At 37.1% G+C, this 21,427-nt stretch overlaps 1 protein-coding gene across 1 annotated transcript in view; it reads right to left on the bottom strand.

Annotated features, from left to right (window-relative positions):
* Window positions 1-6,822: 6,822 nt before the first annotated feature.
* The window catches only part of TRPC4 (transient receptor potential cation channel subfamily C member 4), a 173,467-nt gene continuing 158,862 nt past the window's right edge, over window positions 6,823-21,427 (bottom strand). Inside the window, exons 9-11 of the mRNA XM_004577508.2 lie at window positions 9,540-9,581; window positions 9,321-9,410; window positions 6,823-7,816 (exon numbers count right to left, since the gene is read on the bottom strand). Of these exons, the coding sequence (XP_004577565.2) occupies window positions 7,109-7,816; window positions 9,321-9,410; window positions 9,540-9,581 (840 nt within the window). The 3' untranslated portion in view covers window positions 6,823-7,108. The remainder of the gene's footprint in view (window positions 7,817-9,320; window positions 9,411-9,539; window positions 9,582-21,427) is intronic.

The raw sequence follows: 21,427 nt of genomic DNA, 5'->3' as shown, positions 1-21,427 counted from the left end.
GTCAAGGATCATTCTGATCTAAAAAAAGTCATTGCAGCTCCCAAAACACAGCAAGCCCAGTAGGTAAGCACCTGAAGGACAACAGCAGAAAGAAACAAACGGCAAACATATGTATCTGTTTGTTCTCTTTCCACCAGCCAGTTTACAATTCACCCTATGCAGGATGTGGTAAGAACACAGTATTCACCTTTTTTTAGATTCAGGCAAAGTACTATGCATCAAAAATATCATAATAAAATCATAAAAATATGCTACTTTCAGAAGAAAAACAAAATCATAATTCCAGTGACTTTCATATTTATGTAATCAGTATTTGCGCAACATTGTGTCATGACAGAGGAATCCGCCCTGTGGTGCTGGATTTGTTTCATTTGTTCTGAACACAAAGCTCATTCTGGCTTTTGTAGCGTTTGCTTTTTCACTTGTCGTGGTTATGTGCATTACTGACTTGATAATCAAGTAATAAGAAATCTCTCAGTCTCTACCATGGTTTTTGGTGGTGGTGACATGAATCAATGGTACACAGCATGGTGGCTTACAAGAGTGCAGATTTGGAAAACTAAGTAGACATAGCATTTTAAAATTGCTTTGCCTTTACAAAATGATAAAGGAATACTTTAAATGTATCTTCAAGGAAAAACGCACTTCATGTCATAGCACATACTATCTTTGATAAAAAAATCATTGCTAGGACTAATTCCAGGTGAATTAAAATTTTTTCTTTTCAAACGTATTTGTCAAATGGTTCTTTGGTAGGTTTTCAAGTGAAAAAATTATCCACGATTGCATTTATATATAGTTAAGGGACACTTGTTTACCATACATAATTTCCTCATTTATTTTTAGCACAGAAATCTTATGTAAATGTCAAAATGTAACTTCAAGTAACTGTTAATGGGTACTACTGGAAAAGGAGGAATACTGTGTTTCTTGATTGGATTCAGCCACCTTGTTGAGGAAGTCAGGTTGACTTCTAAAGGAAAGTGATGACATCTTGGTTTTTTTTGTTTGTTTGTTTGTTTTTTGTCTAGTAATTTCCAGAAGATGTAAACGGTCCTGAGAGAACATGAACTTTGGAATGGAATGGAATATGCTCAAATTCAAACCTAGCACCACTATCTGTTAGCTATCAGTCACTTGCATAAGTCACACAAAAAATCACATTCCTCATTTTAGAGTGAAATGGTAGTGCAGTCTGATTCTTGTGATAATTTTTAATCTCAAGGTGTATTCAGCTTTCTTAGGTCTTTCTTCTCTGCCTCTCCCTCTTCTGCTGTTCTGTCTTTATCATCTCATCTGTCCTCCACCTCATGTTAAACTTGAGGCGCGTACATTAAGAGTCATTTTGCTTCACAGAAATGTCATTTGACATGGACCAAAATACTAAGGTTTTCTCAGTAGATCTTTCCTTTACTAACAACACTGATTTATTAACAATCATAAAAATTCTGTTGAATAAAATATTAATGAAAATTAAGTAAAAGTGAGAGTTCGGAAAAAGACTTCCCCTCCCCTTGTCCATGTGAAATTTTTAATAAAATTGTACATTCAGGAAATCATTCAACTTCTATACATTTTCTTTCTGAACTGAACAACTGAATAAAGCTGTTTTTATTAGAACTCCTGGTTACAATCACTGTCTCTGATTTAGCTGTTTCTATGTCTGTGCATCTTCTAAGATTCCTTAAAAAAATACTATCAAGAATGATGTTGATTTTTTCCAGACAGGAAACACTATAAACAATTCTTCAACACACACCACAAATACATTAAGAGCTTCAGAAACCAATTATTTTAGGAAATCATGCAGAGCACAAATGATACACCCTTTTATTTCCCTCTCCTGCAATGATCACATTTATTGTCACTTTTCAACTTATCCAAACTCTGCCATGACAGCTTTTTAAAGCCCTTCCTTTTGTTATCTGAAACAATTTTTTTCTTTGTACTTATTGCATGGCAAGGAAATTAATTTTTAAATCATATACCTTACTTTAAATTACTTTCCAATAATTTTCCACACCTCAAGTTTTTGTTCTCTCTGAAAGAAACCATTTCCCTTACACAGCCCAGTTTGTGGGCTTAAGGCTGAATTGTTGAGATGAATGTTTCAAGTAGCACATGTGAACTTGTTCTTAAATGCTCTGGTCTTCAGAGGAGCTGTAGCTTTGTGTATTTTGACACAAGGAAGCTATTGTTAATATAAACCATTCTCTCACAAAACTTTCCTTCTTAGGTCTCCTGGTTTTCCAGAGTTTCTCTGGATATGGGCGCTCAAAAGGTTTACATTTTTTTTCTCTCTCTCACTTTGTTCATGCTTTGGATTATTTATCTGCTCAAGCAAGAGAATTCCACATCCACTTTCCATTCTCCGTCTTTCTCCATCATATGCTTCAGTCAGTCTTTTTTTTTTTAAGATTTATTTATTTTTTTATTGGAAAGGCAGATACACAGAGAGGAGGAGAGACAGAGAGGAACATCTTCCATCCGATGATTCACTCCCCAAGTGGCTGCAACGGCTGGAGCTGAGCCAATCTGAAGCCAGGAGCCAGGAGCTCTTCCAGGTCTCCCACGTGGGTGCAGGGTCCCAATGCTTTGGGTCGTTCTCAACTGCTTTCCCAGGCCACAAGCAGGGAGCTGGATGGGAAGTGGGGCTGCTGGGTTTAGAACCGGCGCCCATATGGGATCCTGGCACGTTCAAGGTGAGGACTTTAACTGCTACACTATCATGTCGGGCCCAATCAGTCTTTAAAATCAAGAACCAAGAGGATTGGTGTTGTGGCATAGTGAGATAAGGTGTCACATGTCCTGCCATATTGGAATGCCAATTGAAACTGTAGCTGTGCTACTTTAAATCCAGATCCCTAATAGTTTCTGCCAGGAAGCAGAATAAGATAGCCTGAGTTCGTATCAACCATGTAAGAGATGTGGATGGAGTTCCAGATGCTTGTTTATGATGTATCTCAGTCCAGCTTTTCCCTGTATGTGTCAAGTGAATTATAGGATGGAGGGGCTCTCTAATTCTGTCACTCTGCCTTTCAAATAAATATATATATTTTTGAAGTTAAGCAGTAAAGATTGGCATTTTGATGCTGGCATCCCACGTGAGCACTGGGTTAATCCTGGCTATTCTTCTTTCAATCCAGCTTTATGCTAATGTCCTGGGGAAAACAGTGAAAGCGGCCCAAGTGTTTGGGTCCCTGCCATCTAGTGGGAGACTGAGATGAAGCTCCTGGCCTTGTGCCAGCTGTTGCAACCATGTGGGGAATGAACTATCGGTGATGGCTATCTCTCCCCATGTGAGTGTCTATTTTCTTGTGTGTATCTCCCTTTTCCTGTGAAATCATGGTTTTCAAGTAAACAAATTCGCATTAAAAGTCAAGCACTGGGCCCGTCGGCGTGGCCTAGCAGCTAAAGTCCTCGCCTTGAAAGCCCCGGGATCCCATATGGGCGCCGGTTCTTATCCCGGCAGCTCCACTTCCCATCCACCTCCCTGCTTGTGGCCTGGGAAAGCAGTTGAGGACGGCCCAATGCATTGGGACACTGCACCCACGTGGGAGACCTGGAGGAGGTTCCTGGTTCCCAGCATCGGATCGGCGCGCATCGGCCCGTTGCGGCTCACTTGGGGAGTGAATCATCGGGTGGAAGATCTTCCTCTCTGTCTCTCCTCCTCTGTGTATATCTGGCTGTAATAAAATGAATAAATCTTTAAAAAAAAAGTCAAGCACTACAGTATGCATAACTTTTATTAGTGTAAGTATTGATTTTAGTCGTATAAATGTAAAAATTTGATATAAGCTTGTGAAGGCAGTATTTGTAATATCATTAATTATTGTGTATTGAGCAAAGTAGGCAGGTCTGCAGTGTTAACATGTAAATGAGTTTTACAAAACTACTAATGCCTGTGAGTGTCTGAACAGTAGCTGTACCTATGAATTCACACATGTATGTCAGTTGGCTGTTTTCTAGATCTTCCTAGTTGGATATGTTTTAACTATTAGTGTCTACCCAAGGTTCTGAAATCTAACTTTGTCAGCATCTATAATGTGATCTCATCTTTCAGAGTAGACTCAAGTTAAACAAGTTCTGGAGCTTCCTTCTCTTTCTCCTTCTTTTGGTTTCAATGTATGTATTTGTTTTATGTATTTGAAAGGAAAAGATCAAAAAGAGAAAGAAAAAAGAAATTCCACCCTTATTTCAACTCTCCAAATATAACAGCCGTGACTAAATCAGGCTTATGTGAGTAACAGGGACCCAGTTGTTCGGACCATCACCTGTTGTCTCCTAGGATGTGCGTTAGTAGGAACCTGGAATTAGGAATGAAATTAATACTCTAACCAAGGCACTCCCATATGTGCACTCTAAGCAATATCTTAACTTATACACCAGATGTTCATCCCAGGAGCTTGCTTTCTGTACCAAATCAGGTTTTAAAAAAAGGAAAAAAAAAGATAATTGTTTTAAGCTTAAAAGCTCATGGGAACACAAGAAGCATTATTTGTACAAACATAAAGTAATTTCAAAGTTCTCATTGGTGTGCTGGAATTTCTGTGCATAGAAATTTGAATGGGCTTGTAAAGAAACTGAATATCATACATTTAAAGATTTCAAAGAAATATCTTCCATTTGTTTGCAGTTCTGTTCATTATACACATAACATATATTACAAATCTCAAAAAAAATGTTCAACTTTAGGACATCTGGTACTAACAATACCAATAGTTTTTTCTGTACTTATAGATGTATGTGCTATGGAGAACTGAGGACTTAGAGAATCCCTTCCAGACACTTCAAGGGGAGGTTTTGCCACTCCAACTGAATCTCTGTTTCCGCCATGTCTGTAACCCTGGACCTAAATGAATTACTGAGAACAGGTTGGTTTTTGTTGTTGTTGTTGTTGCTTCCATCAATAGTACTGTGTGGTGTAGCAGAGAAAATTTGAAATTAGTTTTGTGTCTTTCTTTGCAACCAGACACACACACACACACACACACACACACACACTGCAAAAAAGGAACCAATGGAAAACATCTCACACATTAATTCTACCCTTCTGCTACTTCAACTGTGTGTCTAATTTGGAAAAAAAAATGAATATTTGATTAGTCCTTGTTTTTTGAGTTCCGGTGTACTTGAGATGCAGTTGTATCTCAAGCAGCAAGTGCTGTAGTACGTGTTTTTAGTCTCCAAACTTATCCAGTCGGATTGTGAAAGCATGACGAGAAATCAGATTTGCGAATAAACAGTACTTCTGGCTCTCCTAAAAATTAAATCTAATGTTCTGTGCTGAATTCCAATATCACATACTGAATATGTATTGATCTACTTATTTCTATGATGCAATTAAGTCTTAAGAAAATTAAACACAGCACACCTTTCATTTTGTACATTTGTCCTGCTTAATGGAGCTTACCAAACCCAATCCATTCTCACAGCACAGGATTTCAGAAGTGACAATAGTAACCTTTGTCTTGCTCTGGTTTCATTCTAAGTGAGTGTGGAATGTAATGCTTGATGGTTCAGCTCTGACAGACACAACGCAGCACAATGCCATCACTGGCTGTGTTCTCCTAGTCAGATAAGTGCTTTTTCCAGATCTGTTATCTGTAAAATGAGGTCAACAACCAGCAGTGTTCCAGAGGGTCGTTATGAGCAGTGCAAAGATGCTAATACACACATGTGTGGTAATAACTGGATTATTATTACTTAAGCTGCAGTTTGGGTTTGCAATACTTTGAAATCAGACTTCCTAAGATTTCACAATTTGGGTCAATGCTAAATCATATACCATTCATGAAGTCCATAAATGCAACTTTTTTTTCATGGACGTAATTATCCAACATTTTTCTACTTTTTTTGAAGAAATAATGATCATATGTGGTAGAGAAATATGCTATAGTTGCTGAAATAAACGAGATAATGCAGTTGCTAGTAACATTTTCACATTTGTCATACTTTCCTTGTTACATTTTAGTGAATGATTGTAAGAGAAGGTAAATCACCTTGCGAATAATATAAAATACAAGGTTAAGGATATTATCACTGTAGGGAAAAGTATATATCCTATCTATATCTAGTGACAAAATACTAATGATTTTTGTGTGGTTTAATTTTCAAAAAGATGTGTCAGTTGCTGAGGATACATAAAGGAAGCAAATGGATCTTAGTCCTACTTTCAGTTGAAATCAACATTACATGATTGGAAGTGTCAAAATTCAACTTCACTTATGATGAGTTCGTGAGAGTGAACTTTTCGTTTTACTGTTATATGAAATCATCTTGATTTGCTGAAATGCTTCATTTTTGTTCTTTTCAAGCACTTAGAAACTTTGCCACTTTGTTAAAATTCAGTAATTCATAAAGATCCACACTTACATCCACGAGCAGTTGAATATAAAGCAGGTCCTTTTTTAAAATGGAGAAGCAACTTTTATTTTCTGACAAAAATTCCCTTCAAAATAGTCATTGCAATTTATTAAAACAAAACTTTTATTTGCTGATAATGAACATCGAGACAATCAAAAAATTCTACAAAGCATACCTGACTTTCTCATCCCATGATAAGAAGTCTTGATTGCGTTAGCTGTTCTATAATTATTTACACATTTTAAAGAAATAATTCAGCAATATTTTTATTTTAAAATAAAACCAGCATGGGGTAAAGTGTATTCGCCCCTAAGGACACCTTCAAATATGAAAAGCTTTAATACTGTTGGTGCTCTGGTTTTTGGCATATAAAAATATCTATTATAGGAGTCTACTACCACATGGATTAAATTGCACTTGTTTTAATTGTAAAAGATAGCTAAAAATTTTCAGTGGTTATTGCAACAGTACAAGAATACAAGGTGCATTTTTTTATTAACAAAAACAATTGTAAAACAAACTGTGAAAGCAAAAGCAGGCTACAAAACAGAAGGGTCCTTGATTGCCTTTGCCTTATTTAAACATGGTACAGGTTAATATGACACAGTAGATAAACGATGTAAAGTGGGTAAGTTAGCATTTGCTAGGATAATTTGAAACATTTCCCCCTCCCCTCCACACACACCGAGAGCACTATGGGAAATATTTATAATAAGTATGGTAAACGCTTCTCTTTCAACTATCACAGTCTCGTTGTCACATAATCTTCATGGGCGACTGTGTCGGTGAGGCTTAAATCATAGTCTATACTAGAATCCTCCTCCTTGGAGTGTTTCTCCTTTGGTATAATGGGCACAGTGTCCTCCACCACCACCTTGTCTGACTCGAACGAACACGCTCTCTTGCCTACCTGTAGACCCAGCGTGTCCGTGTTCCTTTCTCTATGATCTACTAAGACACACTGTTCACTGAGACCAGGAATGTTCAGATCACCCCGTGAAACTAATCCTCGGGATTCCAGTTGGATAGTTCCCTCAAGTGGTCCTGCCGCCTGTTGCCGAGCAACTTCTTCTGAAACAGAGAAGATTTGGTTTGTGTTTTGCTTTGACCGTCTGTGAAACAACCCGAAGTTTTTGATATCGGTCACAAAATTCACTCTCCTCTGCTTCTCCCTTGGTGGCTCTTGCACCACCAGGGCAGAGCCATTGCTTATGTTATGTCTTTCAGAGGCAATTGCTGCTGATCTTGGATGAATCAGGGTGGTTAAATCAAAAAGGCTGAGATTCCTTTTCTTGTCTTTGCTATTACCTTCGTTATCACTCTTTTCCTCCGGCTCAGCCGAGCTGGATGGCTCCTTTGCAGCATTTGCAGATTGGATGGTGGAAAGCTTGCTTCCTCTAAGCAAACCAAGAACTTCAAAGCGGAAACTAGAAATGTCCTGCTTGAGTTCCTAAATGAAATTGAAACACCAGTTAGCTTGGAATAACACAACAAACATGGGGACCATCGTTTTCTCGTTTCATACACGTGTCCAAAATATTCTCACTCCTTTCTAAGAACTAGGCGTTTACTGTACTCTGGTTCTGTTCCTGAATCTCTGATTACTCACTGACCTTTGGGATTCTCTTGATGTTTACTGATCTCCTTCTTGAGCTTCTTTTGTAAGGAAAAACTTTCTAGGGTTGATGTGAAAGGAAATAGGAGTATTGTCCCTCCGTCACTGTATAGTTGGATATATTGGTTTCTTTGAGACCACAGTTTTGAATAATTCTCCTCCAAAGGCTTTATCTACTGTAAATCTTCTCATGGTCTTTCAAGGATGTATTTTGTAAGAGTTTCAGGACTGGCGCATTTTCCTTTCTAAAGCCGAATAAAGTAGCATATACTCTTAGGAGAGTTGGCAGTTGTTATTATTTTTTTCAATTATTTGCTACCCTGGAGGTGACTGGACCCCGACTTCCGAGCTGTCTTCTAACTCTCAGGAGGTATCTCGGGTCACACATCACTCCTTCGATTCATCTTTGTTGCTTATCTTTTCAGACAGCTAAATTGTCAGTACTACCCTGATGGTGGCCTTCCTGTGGCTTCCTGACTCCAAACTATTCTGTAATGCAACACAAATCTTTGATTTAAAATGTGATTTTGGAGGTTGCCAATAGCATTTGGGATCCTTGTCAAATTCTTCAAACTGTGCTTTCAATATTATCATTTAGCTGTTAATGTCTGCTTATCTTAATTCTCTTTGTGAAACTGACTTTCTCTGTATAGGTAGTGTGTTTGTATGTGTGTGTTTTGTGTGTGTGTGTGTGTGTGTGTGCGTGTGTGTATGCTCTTGTTTCTGTTTTACCTGCTGTTATTGACTTCAATCATTCAGGCAAAATCTCTAACAATCAGAAAGACAAAATTATCATATGTACATTCTCAAATGTATGTTATTGCCTCTGGTAGAACTATTTTTTAAATGTTCAAAAGGAAAGCTAAGTTTGTAAGTTACAATTAAACTCAAATCTTAATTTCTAGCTACCAAGGTGAGACAAAGAACACTGAAGGGTTTTTCTGTTGACAGTGTCTTGCTTATTAAATGGTTCAAATTTGGAAACAGCTGAAATTTCATGAGCGCAGGCTCAAGCACTGGAGTGCTGTCTGGGATCAGTGAATGAAAATGAACTAGTGCCACGAGGTACTGGGATTTTCTCTGCCTCTAGGTAAGTCTCCTTGACACTTTGGATTAAGTATGTTTCAGAACAATTTATTTTGAAGAGAGCTTTTACCACCTGCTGTTTTTCACAATTCAATTGTGTTTCTCCTCTCCTTTTTTTTTTCTAATTAAAAAATTAGAAAGCACACAGGCTTGCTGAAATACGGCTGTGTTTCTAGCTCTGACTTTAAATGTGCTGTATGTGGTTACATGTTGCATAGCATCTGCCTCTTGGGGTGAAGATGAAAATAGTTACCTTAAAGTTCTCTTCAGTCAGGCCTTCTTCAGTTTTAGCATCCCTAATCATTGCAGCAACGTATCGCTTCACCAGGTTCCTCATAACTTCCTGGGGGTATTTTAGAAGAACATTGGTATTCAGTGAGTAAATATGATTTTGCTCCTGAATCAGTTTTGAAGTGTGTGGGAGCAAACTGTTTTAAGGCCTATTTCCAGATAGAACACAAGGATCACTTACTTGATATTGGTGATGTCTTCTCAGATTGTCAGCAGCTCTCCTCTGAAACAAAAGGGACATTTCCTTTACGGTTAGGTTGACATATTTTGATTTTTAAATACATATAATATATATGAATCAAGAATCTATTTTCATTTCCGCAAAATGAGAATTCTACCTGACAGTGAGTGAAAGCTACTGAGTGTTTCACAAGAATAAAAAAGAGTGAATGAGTCAATGAATCAAGTACAAACATATTCTGCAGGACATTTAAAACACCTCATAATGTAATCATTAGATATAGCATGATGGATAAGTACATAATCATAACTTATTCATGTTAAAAAATCACTTAAAATAATAGCAAGAGACAGAGATGGGCATATCAAATAGAGGGAACACTAAATATTACGATGACATGCTGTTTAATCTGATAGTTGAGTTTAACCTAATAAATAAATAAATAAAAGATAGTGTTCAAACATCACATTCACTAGTTCATAGTTTCTTGAAGCAAATGTGAAGCCTAGCTAGCATTTTGAGATGGTGGGTTTTAAAAGCAGGGATAAGAATAGCACCAAGCGATGAGTATAGAGTATTGGATGGAGAGCCTGTTTAATGATTGAAGAAAAGTTCATCATAAATTTAATAAAGTATAATGACATTGAAATGATAAAGGTTTTTGCAAAACTTCTAAAAATATTGGAAAATTGTGCTAAAGTTTATACCTATTGAGTAAACAACAGTGTTGATGCTTAAGAAAGAAAACTGGCTATCATAACCTGAAAAAGTATCTCAATAATGAAGGTTTAAGAACAAACATGAGAAAGAATTTGCACAGGTTGGATTTATATAAGGCTTTTGATTTTATCATTTAAGAACTTTAGAAAATGTGCATATATAACTGCAAGATCATTTTTTTAAATTATCAAACAGTTTAAAAGAAGCTTTTCTTGCATATGTAAGGAAAATGCTTTATCCTCTGGCATAAGAACAGATTTCTGGTTTATGATTGGTAACGACTTGTAAGGATGGATGAGATAATATTTAGCTTCAGAAAAGTCACTCAGCATTAGTCACTTCTGAGAAATAAATTGTCAGTATGATTGGCACATTACAGTAAAAACCAGTATATGGTAAAGAACTTACATTTTTTTTAACGTGTTGGTTGCTCAATACTATGTCAGTTAATTCCATGACGTTGTAAATTGGTGCTGATGTTATGTCGGGGCTTTAAATTGATAGGGATGCTGCTCTGCCGGCTCTACCTTCAGACCAGAGAAGGTCTCCCCAACAAGCCATTGAATTTGGGCAATGAGATGCTGGATGCTATGCTTGGTAGATGCTTGCAATGAAAGAATCTCAACTGGTTTTGAACTGTGGTAATGCAGCAAGGTGGAGGAATCCACCATAGGGGGGAGGGCTTGGGGAGGGGGGGAATCCCAGTGCATATGGGACTGTGTCACATAATGCATTGTAATTAACCAAAAAAAAAAGAGAGAGAGAGAGAGAGAGAAAATGGCAATAATGTAATTAAGATACTAAAAGTTAAAAAAAAAAAAATTCTGTTAGGAATAAGCTGTGGAAATTCTATGATTGTGCCACTAGGTGGAGGTGTCTGACGCCGATGAGACACTGCTCTGCTGAAACTCAACATAAAAATCCTTCCAAAAAAAAAAAAAAAAAGAAAAGAAAACAACAACAACAACAAAACAAAAAGTAAAAAACAGAGCTTGAAGTGAAAAAAAAGCACTGAAGCAAATTGTGAAACAGTGTATTTACCAATCTCATGTTAAATGTCATTTAGATTTGTTTTCCCTGGTTTAATGGAGAGTTTTCCTTAATTTAGAAATGATTTTATTCTATTCAATATTTATTTTTTCAGAGTGCTATAGTACTTTATTTTTCTTTCAGACTCGTTCATAACTCTAATGAAACATTTTTAACAAAGAGCAGTGGAAAGCCATTACATTTTCCTGACTTAGTTAAAACCAACAATGACAGAATAAGAGAATGATGAGTAAACTAAAATGTACTTGAGTCACTTGTGTATTGAAATGGGTAATACCTGTCCTTCCTTTAGTAAATCCTCATTCCCTTTAAAGTTAAAAATTTTACAAATATAAAGAGATCAAAGATTAGATCTCAAATAATACTTCTAGATCTGCTTTTTTATAAAAAATTTAAAACATCAAAACAATTTGTTACACAATGAGAACACAGTTACTATAATTTTTAAAAATTAGTCAATTCCCATTCCCTAATGATACAGTAAATTGTTTCTTTCAAGGGATTATTTCCCATTGTATCACACTGTTAAATAAAAACTACAAGAGGCCATAAACTCCTGTTGTAGACACAGGAGGTGAATTAAGTCACTTCTGCCTTAATCCTAACACCAAAAGGGTATTCTGAAGTAACTTGTTGGCAAATTAGCTGTTTTTTTGTTTTTGTTTTGTTTTGTTTTTGATCTACCTCCCTATCCTCGGTTTGCAAGGCAAATTACCTTGTAATGACCAACCTGATGCTTGCTTCTTATTGATAATTTCTTCAGTCATTTTCAAGTACCAAACCAAATTTCTTTTGTGAAATGAAGTGTTGTCTAATTTAGAATTGAAACTAAAGCTAATTAAGATCTTGTTATAATTTTGTCCTTTGACAGCATTAATATTACAGACCGTGTTTAGTCTTATGAGATTACATTATGAAGTTAAATTTCAACTTGCTGGCTATGCAAGCAGGAGTGGATGAAATTAACCATCTTGTGAATATCCATACCCGAAATACTTGAAATGTGTTATGGCCAAACAATGACCAGTAAGCTATGGAGCGCATGTAACCCTCATTGATTCATTCTCTGCTTCTCCTGTTACCACCACAAAGTAGATTCAAGTTTTAGTGACAATTTTATCCTTATGTATTCTAATCCTGGTTTTCTGTTTTGGGAAGGTATTGTAATGAAATGTTAACATCGTGGACTTGGATCGTATTCCTGTGCCAAGATATGGAACTTACCTCTGAGGCCTTCCATATTCCCATTTCCTTTTAATTTCCAAGATGGGTAATTGGGTACTTTTTAAGGATAAAAGACATAGAAGACATAACAGTTAAGCATCTATCACTAAAACTAGTCCATACTCCGCGTACTTTTCCCCCTTTTCTATTAATAAAAGTTAGGGCATGTTTTATTATTATGATTAATAATTGTATATTTGAGAAAGGGGTGGGGGAACTGCAATACTACCCAACCCCCCCCGACTACTATGCTGGGGCCAGCACAAGCCAGAAACTAGAAAGACAATCTGGCATCACGTGGGCAGGAACCCAGGTACTTGGGCTGCCACTGCTCCTCCTCCATTCTTCAGCAGCAGGAACCTGGAGTTAGGAACATGCCCAGATAATGAAGACAGGGACTGTTACGTGGAGCTCAGCATGCTAACTGCAGGCTTAACTGCAAGGCCAATGCCAATCTCATAACGTATTTATTTTCAGTTTCATTTATGTATTTGAAAGTCTCAGAGAAAGAGGGAGAAGCAGAGAAAGAGAGCAAGAGAGTGAGAGAGTGAGCAAGCAAGAGAGTGTGTGAGAGAGAGAGTCCATTCACTCATTCATTTCCCAGATGACTGCAAAGGCCTGGAGTAAACAAGGTGGAATCCTTGTGCCTGGAATCAGGGACTCCATCAGGGACTGCAACACGCTTGTAGGGGATCATAACCTGCACCATCTCCTGTAGGGGACCATAACCCGCACCATCTCCTGCCTTTCTTTTCAGCGCACTAACAAGGAGCTAGATCAGAACTGGGACATCTGGGACTCTAGGACTCATAGGTTGCTGTAGCAAACAGTAGCTTTACCCACCACATCACACTGAAGGTCTCTTGTTACATATTTTGAAAACTATAGTAAGAGATGGGCATTTGGCACAGATGTTGACACCACTTGAGAGTTCTTGAGTTAGAGTCTCTGTTCATTCCAGATTCTAGCTTCCTGCTAATGCACAACCTGGGAGACAACAGATCATGGTTCAAATATTTGGGTCTTTGCTACTTGTGAGGGAGATCCAAAAAAAGTCCCCAGCTCCTATCTGATTGTCACAGATATTTAGCAGTGAACCAGCTGATAGAATATCTCGTGTCTGTCTTTCCCTCCCTGTCTTTGAAATAAAGTGGAAAAATAACTATTAAAAATATTCTTGGATTATAAACTTGCAGAGTCTGACTCATATTAGAATTACCGTTGAGGAAGTAAATGAACACAATGAGCTGTAATTGTCTCTTTTGTGTAATTTTCATGACATTTCATGTTGGTGGAAGGCATATCTTCCAGATAAAGTGTTGGATATCTTACTCCTGAGCATTAGAGAAGTTTAGAAATAGGAAAATCTCATACAAATAATACCATAAGGGCAAGTCCTGTCAAGTATAGACAGACATATAGTGTGCATTCTGTAGCCAGTCGTCTTTCAGGGGAGCTTAAAGTATTTTGAATATCTCTGTTTGCAATGAAATTTTGCTGTGCCCTCTGCACATTTTCTTTTGTGAGTTTACTATCATGGCATGAGGGGTAAGGATTTCTACTATCTTTATTTCTGGGAATTAGGAGGACCATAACTCAACCTAATATCATATGTATTTTTTGTAATAAATATAACAGTACTTTTTGAAAATTAGTGACATCATTAAATTTTATATAAAAGAATTACTACCAATGAATGTTTGATATGTTTGTCATCTTTTGTTGAGTAAAGATAACTAGGGTATGAAAAGGATTTTATTACCATAAGAGAAAGCTCTGCATCTTTAATTATTAGGACAAAGGTAAGTACAAGAAATGTACCTAATTTGTGTTTATAAAAGCAACATAAAGGAAAGGAGTTGTTGCAATGACCCAATTGGCTAATCCCACTTTACAAGCACTGGGATCCCATACAAATGCTGGGTCCTGTCCTGGTTGCTCCATGTCCCATCCATTCCCCTACTTATGTTCTTGAAAACCAGTACAGGATGGCCCCAAACCTTGGGACCCTGAACCCATGTAGTACACCAGAAAGAAACTCCTGGCTCTTGGCTTCAGATGGGCTCAGTTCTAGCTATTGAGATAATCTGGGGAGGCAACCAGCAGATGGAAGATCCTTCTCTCTGTCTCTCCTTCTTTATGTAAATTTACCTTTCCAAAAAGAAATAAACAAACATTTAAAAAATACCATAAATGGGGACATTTCACTGAAGTACATAAAATTGGGTAAGGAATAATTTTCAAAGCAGTTCACACTAAAAACTTTGATAAAGCAATGTGCAATGACAAGATCTTTAATTTACTACAAAATAATATCCTAAATAGAACCATAGCCTGGTAGAGCTGATACGGAATAAATTTAGATCATGTTCACAACATTGCTGAGAAATCAGAAGACTTTTGTAGTTTTCAATCAGCATTTTCAGCTTTTAAAAATGATTTATATTGATTGATAGCTGTATTTAAGACAGGTCATGTGGCCCACAAGCACCCAATGTCTTCTTTAGCTGGGTGTCCAGGAAAGATACTTGGAAAAAGTGTCCTGGGGCCAGCATTGAGGCACAGATGACAGAGCAACACTCCAGAGCCCTGGCATCTTTTACGGTGCCAGTTAGAGCTCTAATTCGGTTCCCACTTAATGGCTTGGGAAAGCAGGACAGAAAAGTCCAAGGTTTTGGGGCCTCTGCATCAACGTGGGAGACAGAAGAAGCTACTAAATTCAGACCAGTCCAGCTCAAGCAATTTCAGCCATTGTGCAAGTGCACTCTGACATTCAAACACATAAATAAACCTTTTTTTTTTTAAAGTGCCCTTTGCAGTTCTCTTTGTAAATTGCATTGATGTCACTGAGGGCAAACCTGTGCATGCCATTCGTGTGAATCAGTTTGCAGCTGCCTCTGGCATGTCTGGGCAAGACATGGAATGTGGATCACAGAACTAATGATAAAGGAAAACTCAAGCAGTAGGCAATTTCTGCTGCAGCAAGGACACTTCAAATTTCAGCAGAGTGTCAGATCGCTTTAGAGCAGGGAACGGTCTGCAACTGGAAAGAGAGGTTGGGGAAATTGGCCCTGTTATTTTCTGGCATTCAGCTACAGGTCCTTTCCAGATCCACTGTGTGGAATGCCAGGCTTACTGCTCATAGCAAGCTCCCTGCAGTCAGTTTTCTGCACTGTCTTCTTTCCTTTGAGCCTTGGTTTTGGTCTATCACTGATTTTCAGCCCTTGAATAATGCCTTTTAGTCTTTACTGAGCTCAGCACATCCCTCAAGAGGTGTCGCTTGCTGTGTTCTTCTTTTTTAAAAAGTAAAAAGGCAAGAGACTTATGCAGAATGGAATCTATTTTTTCTCCAAAAATTGAGATGTGGCTCCAGTACAGATGGAACTACATCTTATTCTCTATAAATGAAATTTTAGCAATATAACAACATGCATCTATGTATTGCTCTTTATTATACAAACCTTCTGAGCATAGAATTATGAGCCATGTAAAATGTCTGAGTCTCAGATTGCAAACTAAACTTTCAGGACTCAGTTTTTGAGGTGCCACAAATATCAGCTAATTATCAGCCATGCCTACCTCATTGGGAAAGAAGGCATAACCAAAGGCATTGCCAGCAGTCCATTAGGAAACCAGAGACTCTCAGGGGTGTCATGTGTGTAAGAATTGTAGTTAGGTTTACATCATTAAGGTTTATTATTCAATCATTAAGATCAAAGCATTATACATTTTGACAAATTCCCACTGAAAATGAGTTCCCATAGACATACACTACTTGGATTTATCCTTCTTGGCTGATGGGTAGCAGTTACTGCTTCCTCTGCAGTGACTGCCACCATGTGAAAAACCTGGAAGGAACTCAGGGATCCCATGGTTGTTGCAGCAGAGGCCAAGCTATGTGGGTATTTCAGGAGTAATTCACCAGGTGGAGGATCTCTCTCCATGCCTTGCTCTTTCTTTGTCTCTCTGCTTTTCAAACAAATGTTTTTTCTTTTTAAAAATTTGAAATGGATATTGGTACCTTAGAATAGAGATTATTTATGTGACAGACAAGATGACATGGAGAGATATTTCATTTACTCATTCACCCATAAAATGGCTAAAGAACTTGGGGGTGGGCCATGAGAAAGCCTGGAGCCAGAAACATCATTTGGCTATGTCATGTAGGGGGGTAGAAACTTGAGAGCTTGAGCCACCATCCACTGTTTCCTAGCACATTAGGAAGGAGCTGGATCAGAAGCAGAGCATCTGGAACTCAAAGCAGCAACTCCCATGTGTGATGTTGGCTTCCCAAATATTTGTTTAAGCTGCGGCATCACAACACATGCCAAGTGCAGTCTTTGATAGGAATTTCTATTATTTTTTTCTCATGGTTTCTTTTAAAAGAAATTATTATATATTATTAATTCCAAAGGTTCTGGAATTTTCCTTATCCCCCTAACCTCTGTTTCCGATTATTTCCCCTATATTCTTATAACAGTATAGTTCTTCACAGTCCATCATTGAAAGCATGGACAATGGTAGAGAGTCTAGCATCCTGTTGTCGATATAAACCTAACAATTTCATTGGGAGTCCATCTTTAATCTGGACGTAGAGATGCAGACTGCACTGTATCCCCACACATGGACATGACAGTCTCCATTACAGCTAATAGACATCACCTTATATGAGAAACCACAAAACCAAATCAACAACAGGAAGAAAAATAGAAATATACACAGCATGAAGTTAAATAACATGCTACTGAACGGCTAATGTGTTGCTGAAGAAATGAAAAAGACAAGAAAAAACCTTCTTTTAGCAAACGATGCTACTATATAACTTATGAGTCAGTAAAGAAGTTAATATGAGAAAAATTATTTTGAAGAAATTAAAACAAAAACATCAAAATCCATGAGATACTGTCTATTGATCTTTGTTGGTGAGATGTGTCTCCTGTAGGCAACAGATAGCTGGGTTTTGATTCAAAAAGGACAAATTATCAGCCCAGAATAATGTACCTAGCAAAGCTTTCCTTTGTTGTTGAAAATGAACTAAAATTTTCCCACAGTAAAAATAATTCAAAGAATATGTCTTTTGCAGACCTGCCCTACAAATGGTACTTAAAGATGTTCTCTTGACAAGAAAAGTAATAGCACCCACCAAACCCAAAGGAAATTTGAAGAACATTGCAGTAAAATAGCAACAGAAGCCTATATCAAACAATGAAGAACCCATTGCTAAAATGACAGGACTAAGTTACCACCTATTCATATTAACCCTGGATGTAAATGGCTTTAACTCATCAATCAATTATCATATATTGATAGGAATTTCTAATTAACGTTCCAAATTAGAACTTGTTAAAGGTGAAAGTTCTGATAACTCCAGTGTGCTAGCATTTGAGAGCCAGTGTTTTCATATGGAAAAAAGATATGTACAGATAAGGTAGAGAAAGGCAATAAATAAATAAATAAATAAATAAACCTAACAAGAGACAATACCAAAAAGTAGAATCTAGAGTATGTTTCTTTACCTGGTTATTGTACCCTCAGTAGTAAACTGTCTTATTGATGAGTTAAATTTTCAGCTTTCTCTCAATAATGAGTTTGCTTCCTAGCGTAAATGTTTTGCTCAATAATAAAACATTTCTGCTTCATGTATGCTTTCCTTCATAAAACAGTCAAGTTAAAGATTAATTTATCTGGAACTCCCTAATCACATTACAAAATCCAAAATTAAAAAACGATAACATAGGAGTCTTTAAGGTTTGTGGTTTCAATACTATCTGAAAGTCATAAACAGAGAGGTCAAATGGAAATGTAAGATTGCCAGTCTTAGATGCCCAGAAAATAGCCTATGTTGCACGATGGTGGACAAGGAACTTAGGTTCATGCTGGGAATGTGGAGGAGATTAGATAGTTCAGGCCTGACATACAGGTGGCTGCTGGATGACAAGTGTAAGTGATGCACAAATACGGAACGTTCATAATAATGCTTCAAAGATTGTGATGATCCTCTTTTTTTTACTAAATCATGCAGCATAAATATAAGTGAGTTATGCATAAAAACCAAAGGTAAGCCTCCTGTTCAACAAGATTTGAGAAACATAAATGTAAGAGATGGCTGAAAAATGACAGAAGCTTCAAAAATTGTTGAGAAAAATCAGAAGATGAATATATAACATGGGAGGCATTGTTACATATTCATCAGTGTTTTCAAGGAAATGAGAGAACAAATAGGAAGCTCATTGCATTCAGAAACAAAAAAGACTGGGACTTCTCCACGTCCCACTCCATTTTGTCTCTGAGATGTTGGGCAAATTCTCTCTCACCAGAAATGGTTAGTTAAATTATCTCTGAGCTCCATTTGGAGTATAATGTTACGTACTTTTTTGTTTGTTTGTTTTGTTTTTAAGGGGTTTATCTGAAAGGCAGAGTGATGTGGAGAGGGGAAAGGGAGAGAATGAGAAAGACAGAGAGGGCATCTTTCAGTTGTGGTATCACTGACTTACCAGGATGGCTGGAACAAGATGAAACTAGGTGCCAGGGGCTCCAACTAGGTCTCACACATAGGTTGTGAGATGCAAGACCCTGAATCATCTTGTGCCACTTTTTCAAGAACATAAGTAGGGAGCTGGGGTGGAAATGGAACAGCGAGGACTCTAGCGGGCACTCCAATATGTGATGCCTGCCAATCTGTGATTGCTTAACCTGTTGTGTTCTAAGCCAAGCTTTGCTTTTGCAAAATGCCACTGGAACTTCAGCATCACCTTGGAGTTAGTGAATATCCATTGTGTCTCTTTGTCTTCCTGTTTCTCTTCAATGCACTATCAAGAAAAGGAACTGAATGGAAATACTTTCACAGCAAGTCAATTATTTTTTTGACATTATTTTCTCATTTAACTCTGTTATTAGTGTTACACTGATCTAGCTTACTTTCCATTTGTCATAGACTTTTCATAAGCAAAAGCTTTTAAACAATATGAATTATTTAGCACTGTGAATAAAATGCGTAAAATTAAACTAACAGTATGAAAATCAAAATAATACGTCATTCTCAATCTGGAAATTCAGCACAGAGAAAGAGTAGGCTCAGGTGGCACTGTACTTGAGTAAGCTGTTACTTCTAAAAAGCTCCATTTGGGATGGGAAGAATACACAGGCAGAGAAAGGAAAGAAGTTGGAGCAGAGAGGCATAACTCAGGATACTGATGTAACATGGCATACATTATCGCAGCATCAAAATACCCATTTTCAAAGGTTTAAATACAAACCTTTTTAAAACGAAATTTATATACAATGTCAACAAAAATGCTTTATTTGTCATAATTAATTTTTAAAGATCATAAGTATCAACTTGGTACCAAAAATTCTAATTTAGAGATTGAAACATAAGACAAAATTTATTTTATCGAGGCTAGTAGTGTGTGTAATAGGTAATGCACATCCACAGAAAGATCTGCAACTTCTGCCATTGACTATCTCCCTCTGAAAGCATGCTAATTGCTTTAATAAAAAGCATAGTTGAGTTCACAGCCTTCTGATGCCAAAAAAAGAAAAAAAAAAAAGGAATGATGATCACATGTTTCTAACTACAGACAAGAACGAGAGGGCTTGGAACCAATGTCATAGAGAGGTTCTTTATTCGTTTCATTGGCAGTAGAGACAGAAACCTTAAATGAGGTGCAAGTATCTGACTGCAAATTTTAGTGCATTTGAAAATCCAAGATTTCTTCTCAGAGGTACCATACTAAGGGCATATTAATCATTAGTATCTTCTGCAGAGTGGATAATAAAATTTCTTAAAGATTTAAGGATAAGTGGGAAATTTGCTTCCCTGTTACCTTTCTCTATTTATCTAAAACAGAATATAAATTGTTTCTCATAGCATTTTCATATAATTACATCACAGCATTAACTGTACATCACTCATGATAGCAATATGTCTTCAATCTTTATTTCTCCTCCATTGAAAGTGTCCTCAAAACAAAACTATGGCCTCGCTTTTCCGCTCACTCTCACATTCCTGGCTCAATTCCTGGCACATGATACATGCGTAATGCTTATTGAACATAATAACGTTTATTCTATTCATTGCACTTAATCTATAACTATTTAAAAATATTCTTAACTTAATATCCATTAACCTACAAATAAGACACTTGAAATAAAGCAGTTTCATTGCTTTCCAAGACCTGGGACCCAGTCCACAAGTTAGTATGAAAAGTCTCTGATGGATAAAATCAAATATATTCCAAAATGTGGTCTCCATAGTTCATGGGTAAAAGTTTATAGAAAAAGATGCAACTACATTCCTAATACTCTGTGTGCAATGTGGGCTCACCAGTCATTTTCTCTTTAGAGCTAGAATTGTTACGGTGCTGACAGGAAAGTCAATACATTCTCAGTAGGAGGAAGCCTTTTTCTGTGCTCTTAACAATGCCCGGCTGGTGATGAAGTAATTGAGTCTGAAGGATAACAGAGGCCATAACCAGCAGTCAAAGCTATGGTAAATAAGGCTAAAAACAAATTAACATTTAAAATTTGATGAATATATCTAAGACAATTTACCATAATATAAAGGCATTTAAATTATCCCCAAAGCAATTTTCTGAGATGTCAAAATGACCAATGAAAATGTGTTAACTGCTAAAGCATTGCCATGTGTGCTTTGAAAATCAGCGAAGGGAACAACTTGTCCCATGTCAGTGGTTTGACTGTTCGTTCTGCTGGAAGTTCTTGAACTCTTAATTTCCAATAGAAAAAAAAAGTGCAAAAGAATTCTAATCTTCCAGGACGCCACAAGCATGGTTCCAAGGTTTTCCAATAACTTAAAAATACAACATCCTGGAATCTAATATGTTAAGAAGCAACATTTTAAGTATTGATCATATTTGGAAATTGCGGTAACC

This window comes from Ochotona princeps, chromosome 12, assembly GCF_030435755.1.
Source record: "Ochotona princeps isolate mOchPri1 chromosome 12, mOchPri1.hap1, whole genome shotgun sequence".
Taxonomy (NCBI): Eukaryota; Metazoa; Chordata; class Mammalia; order Lagomorpha; family Ochotonidae; genus Ochotona; species Ochotona princeps.
Note: the sequence above shows the minus strand (reverse complement) of the source record. Positions and strands in the feature narration are given on the sequence as shown.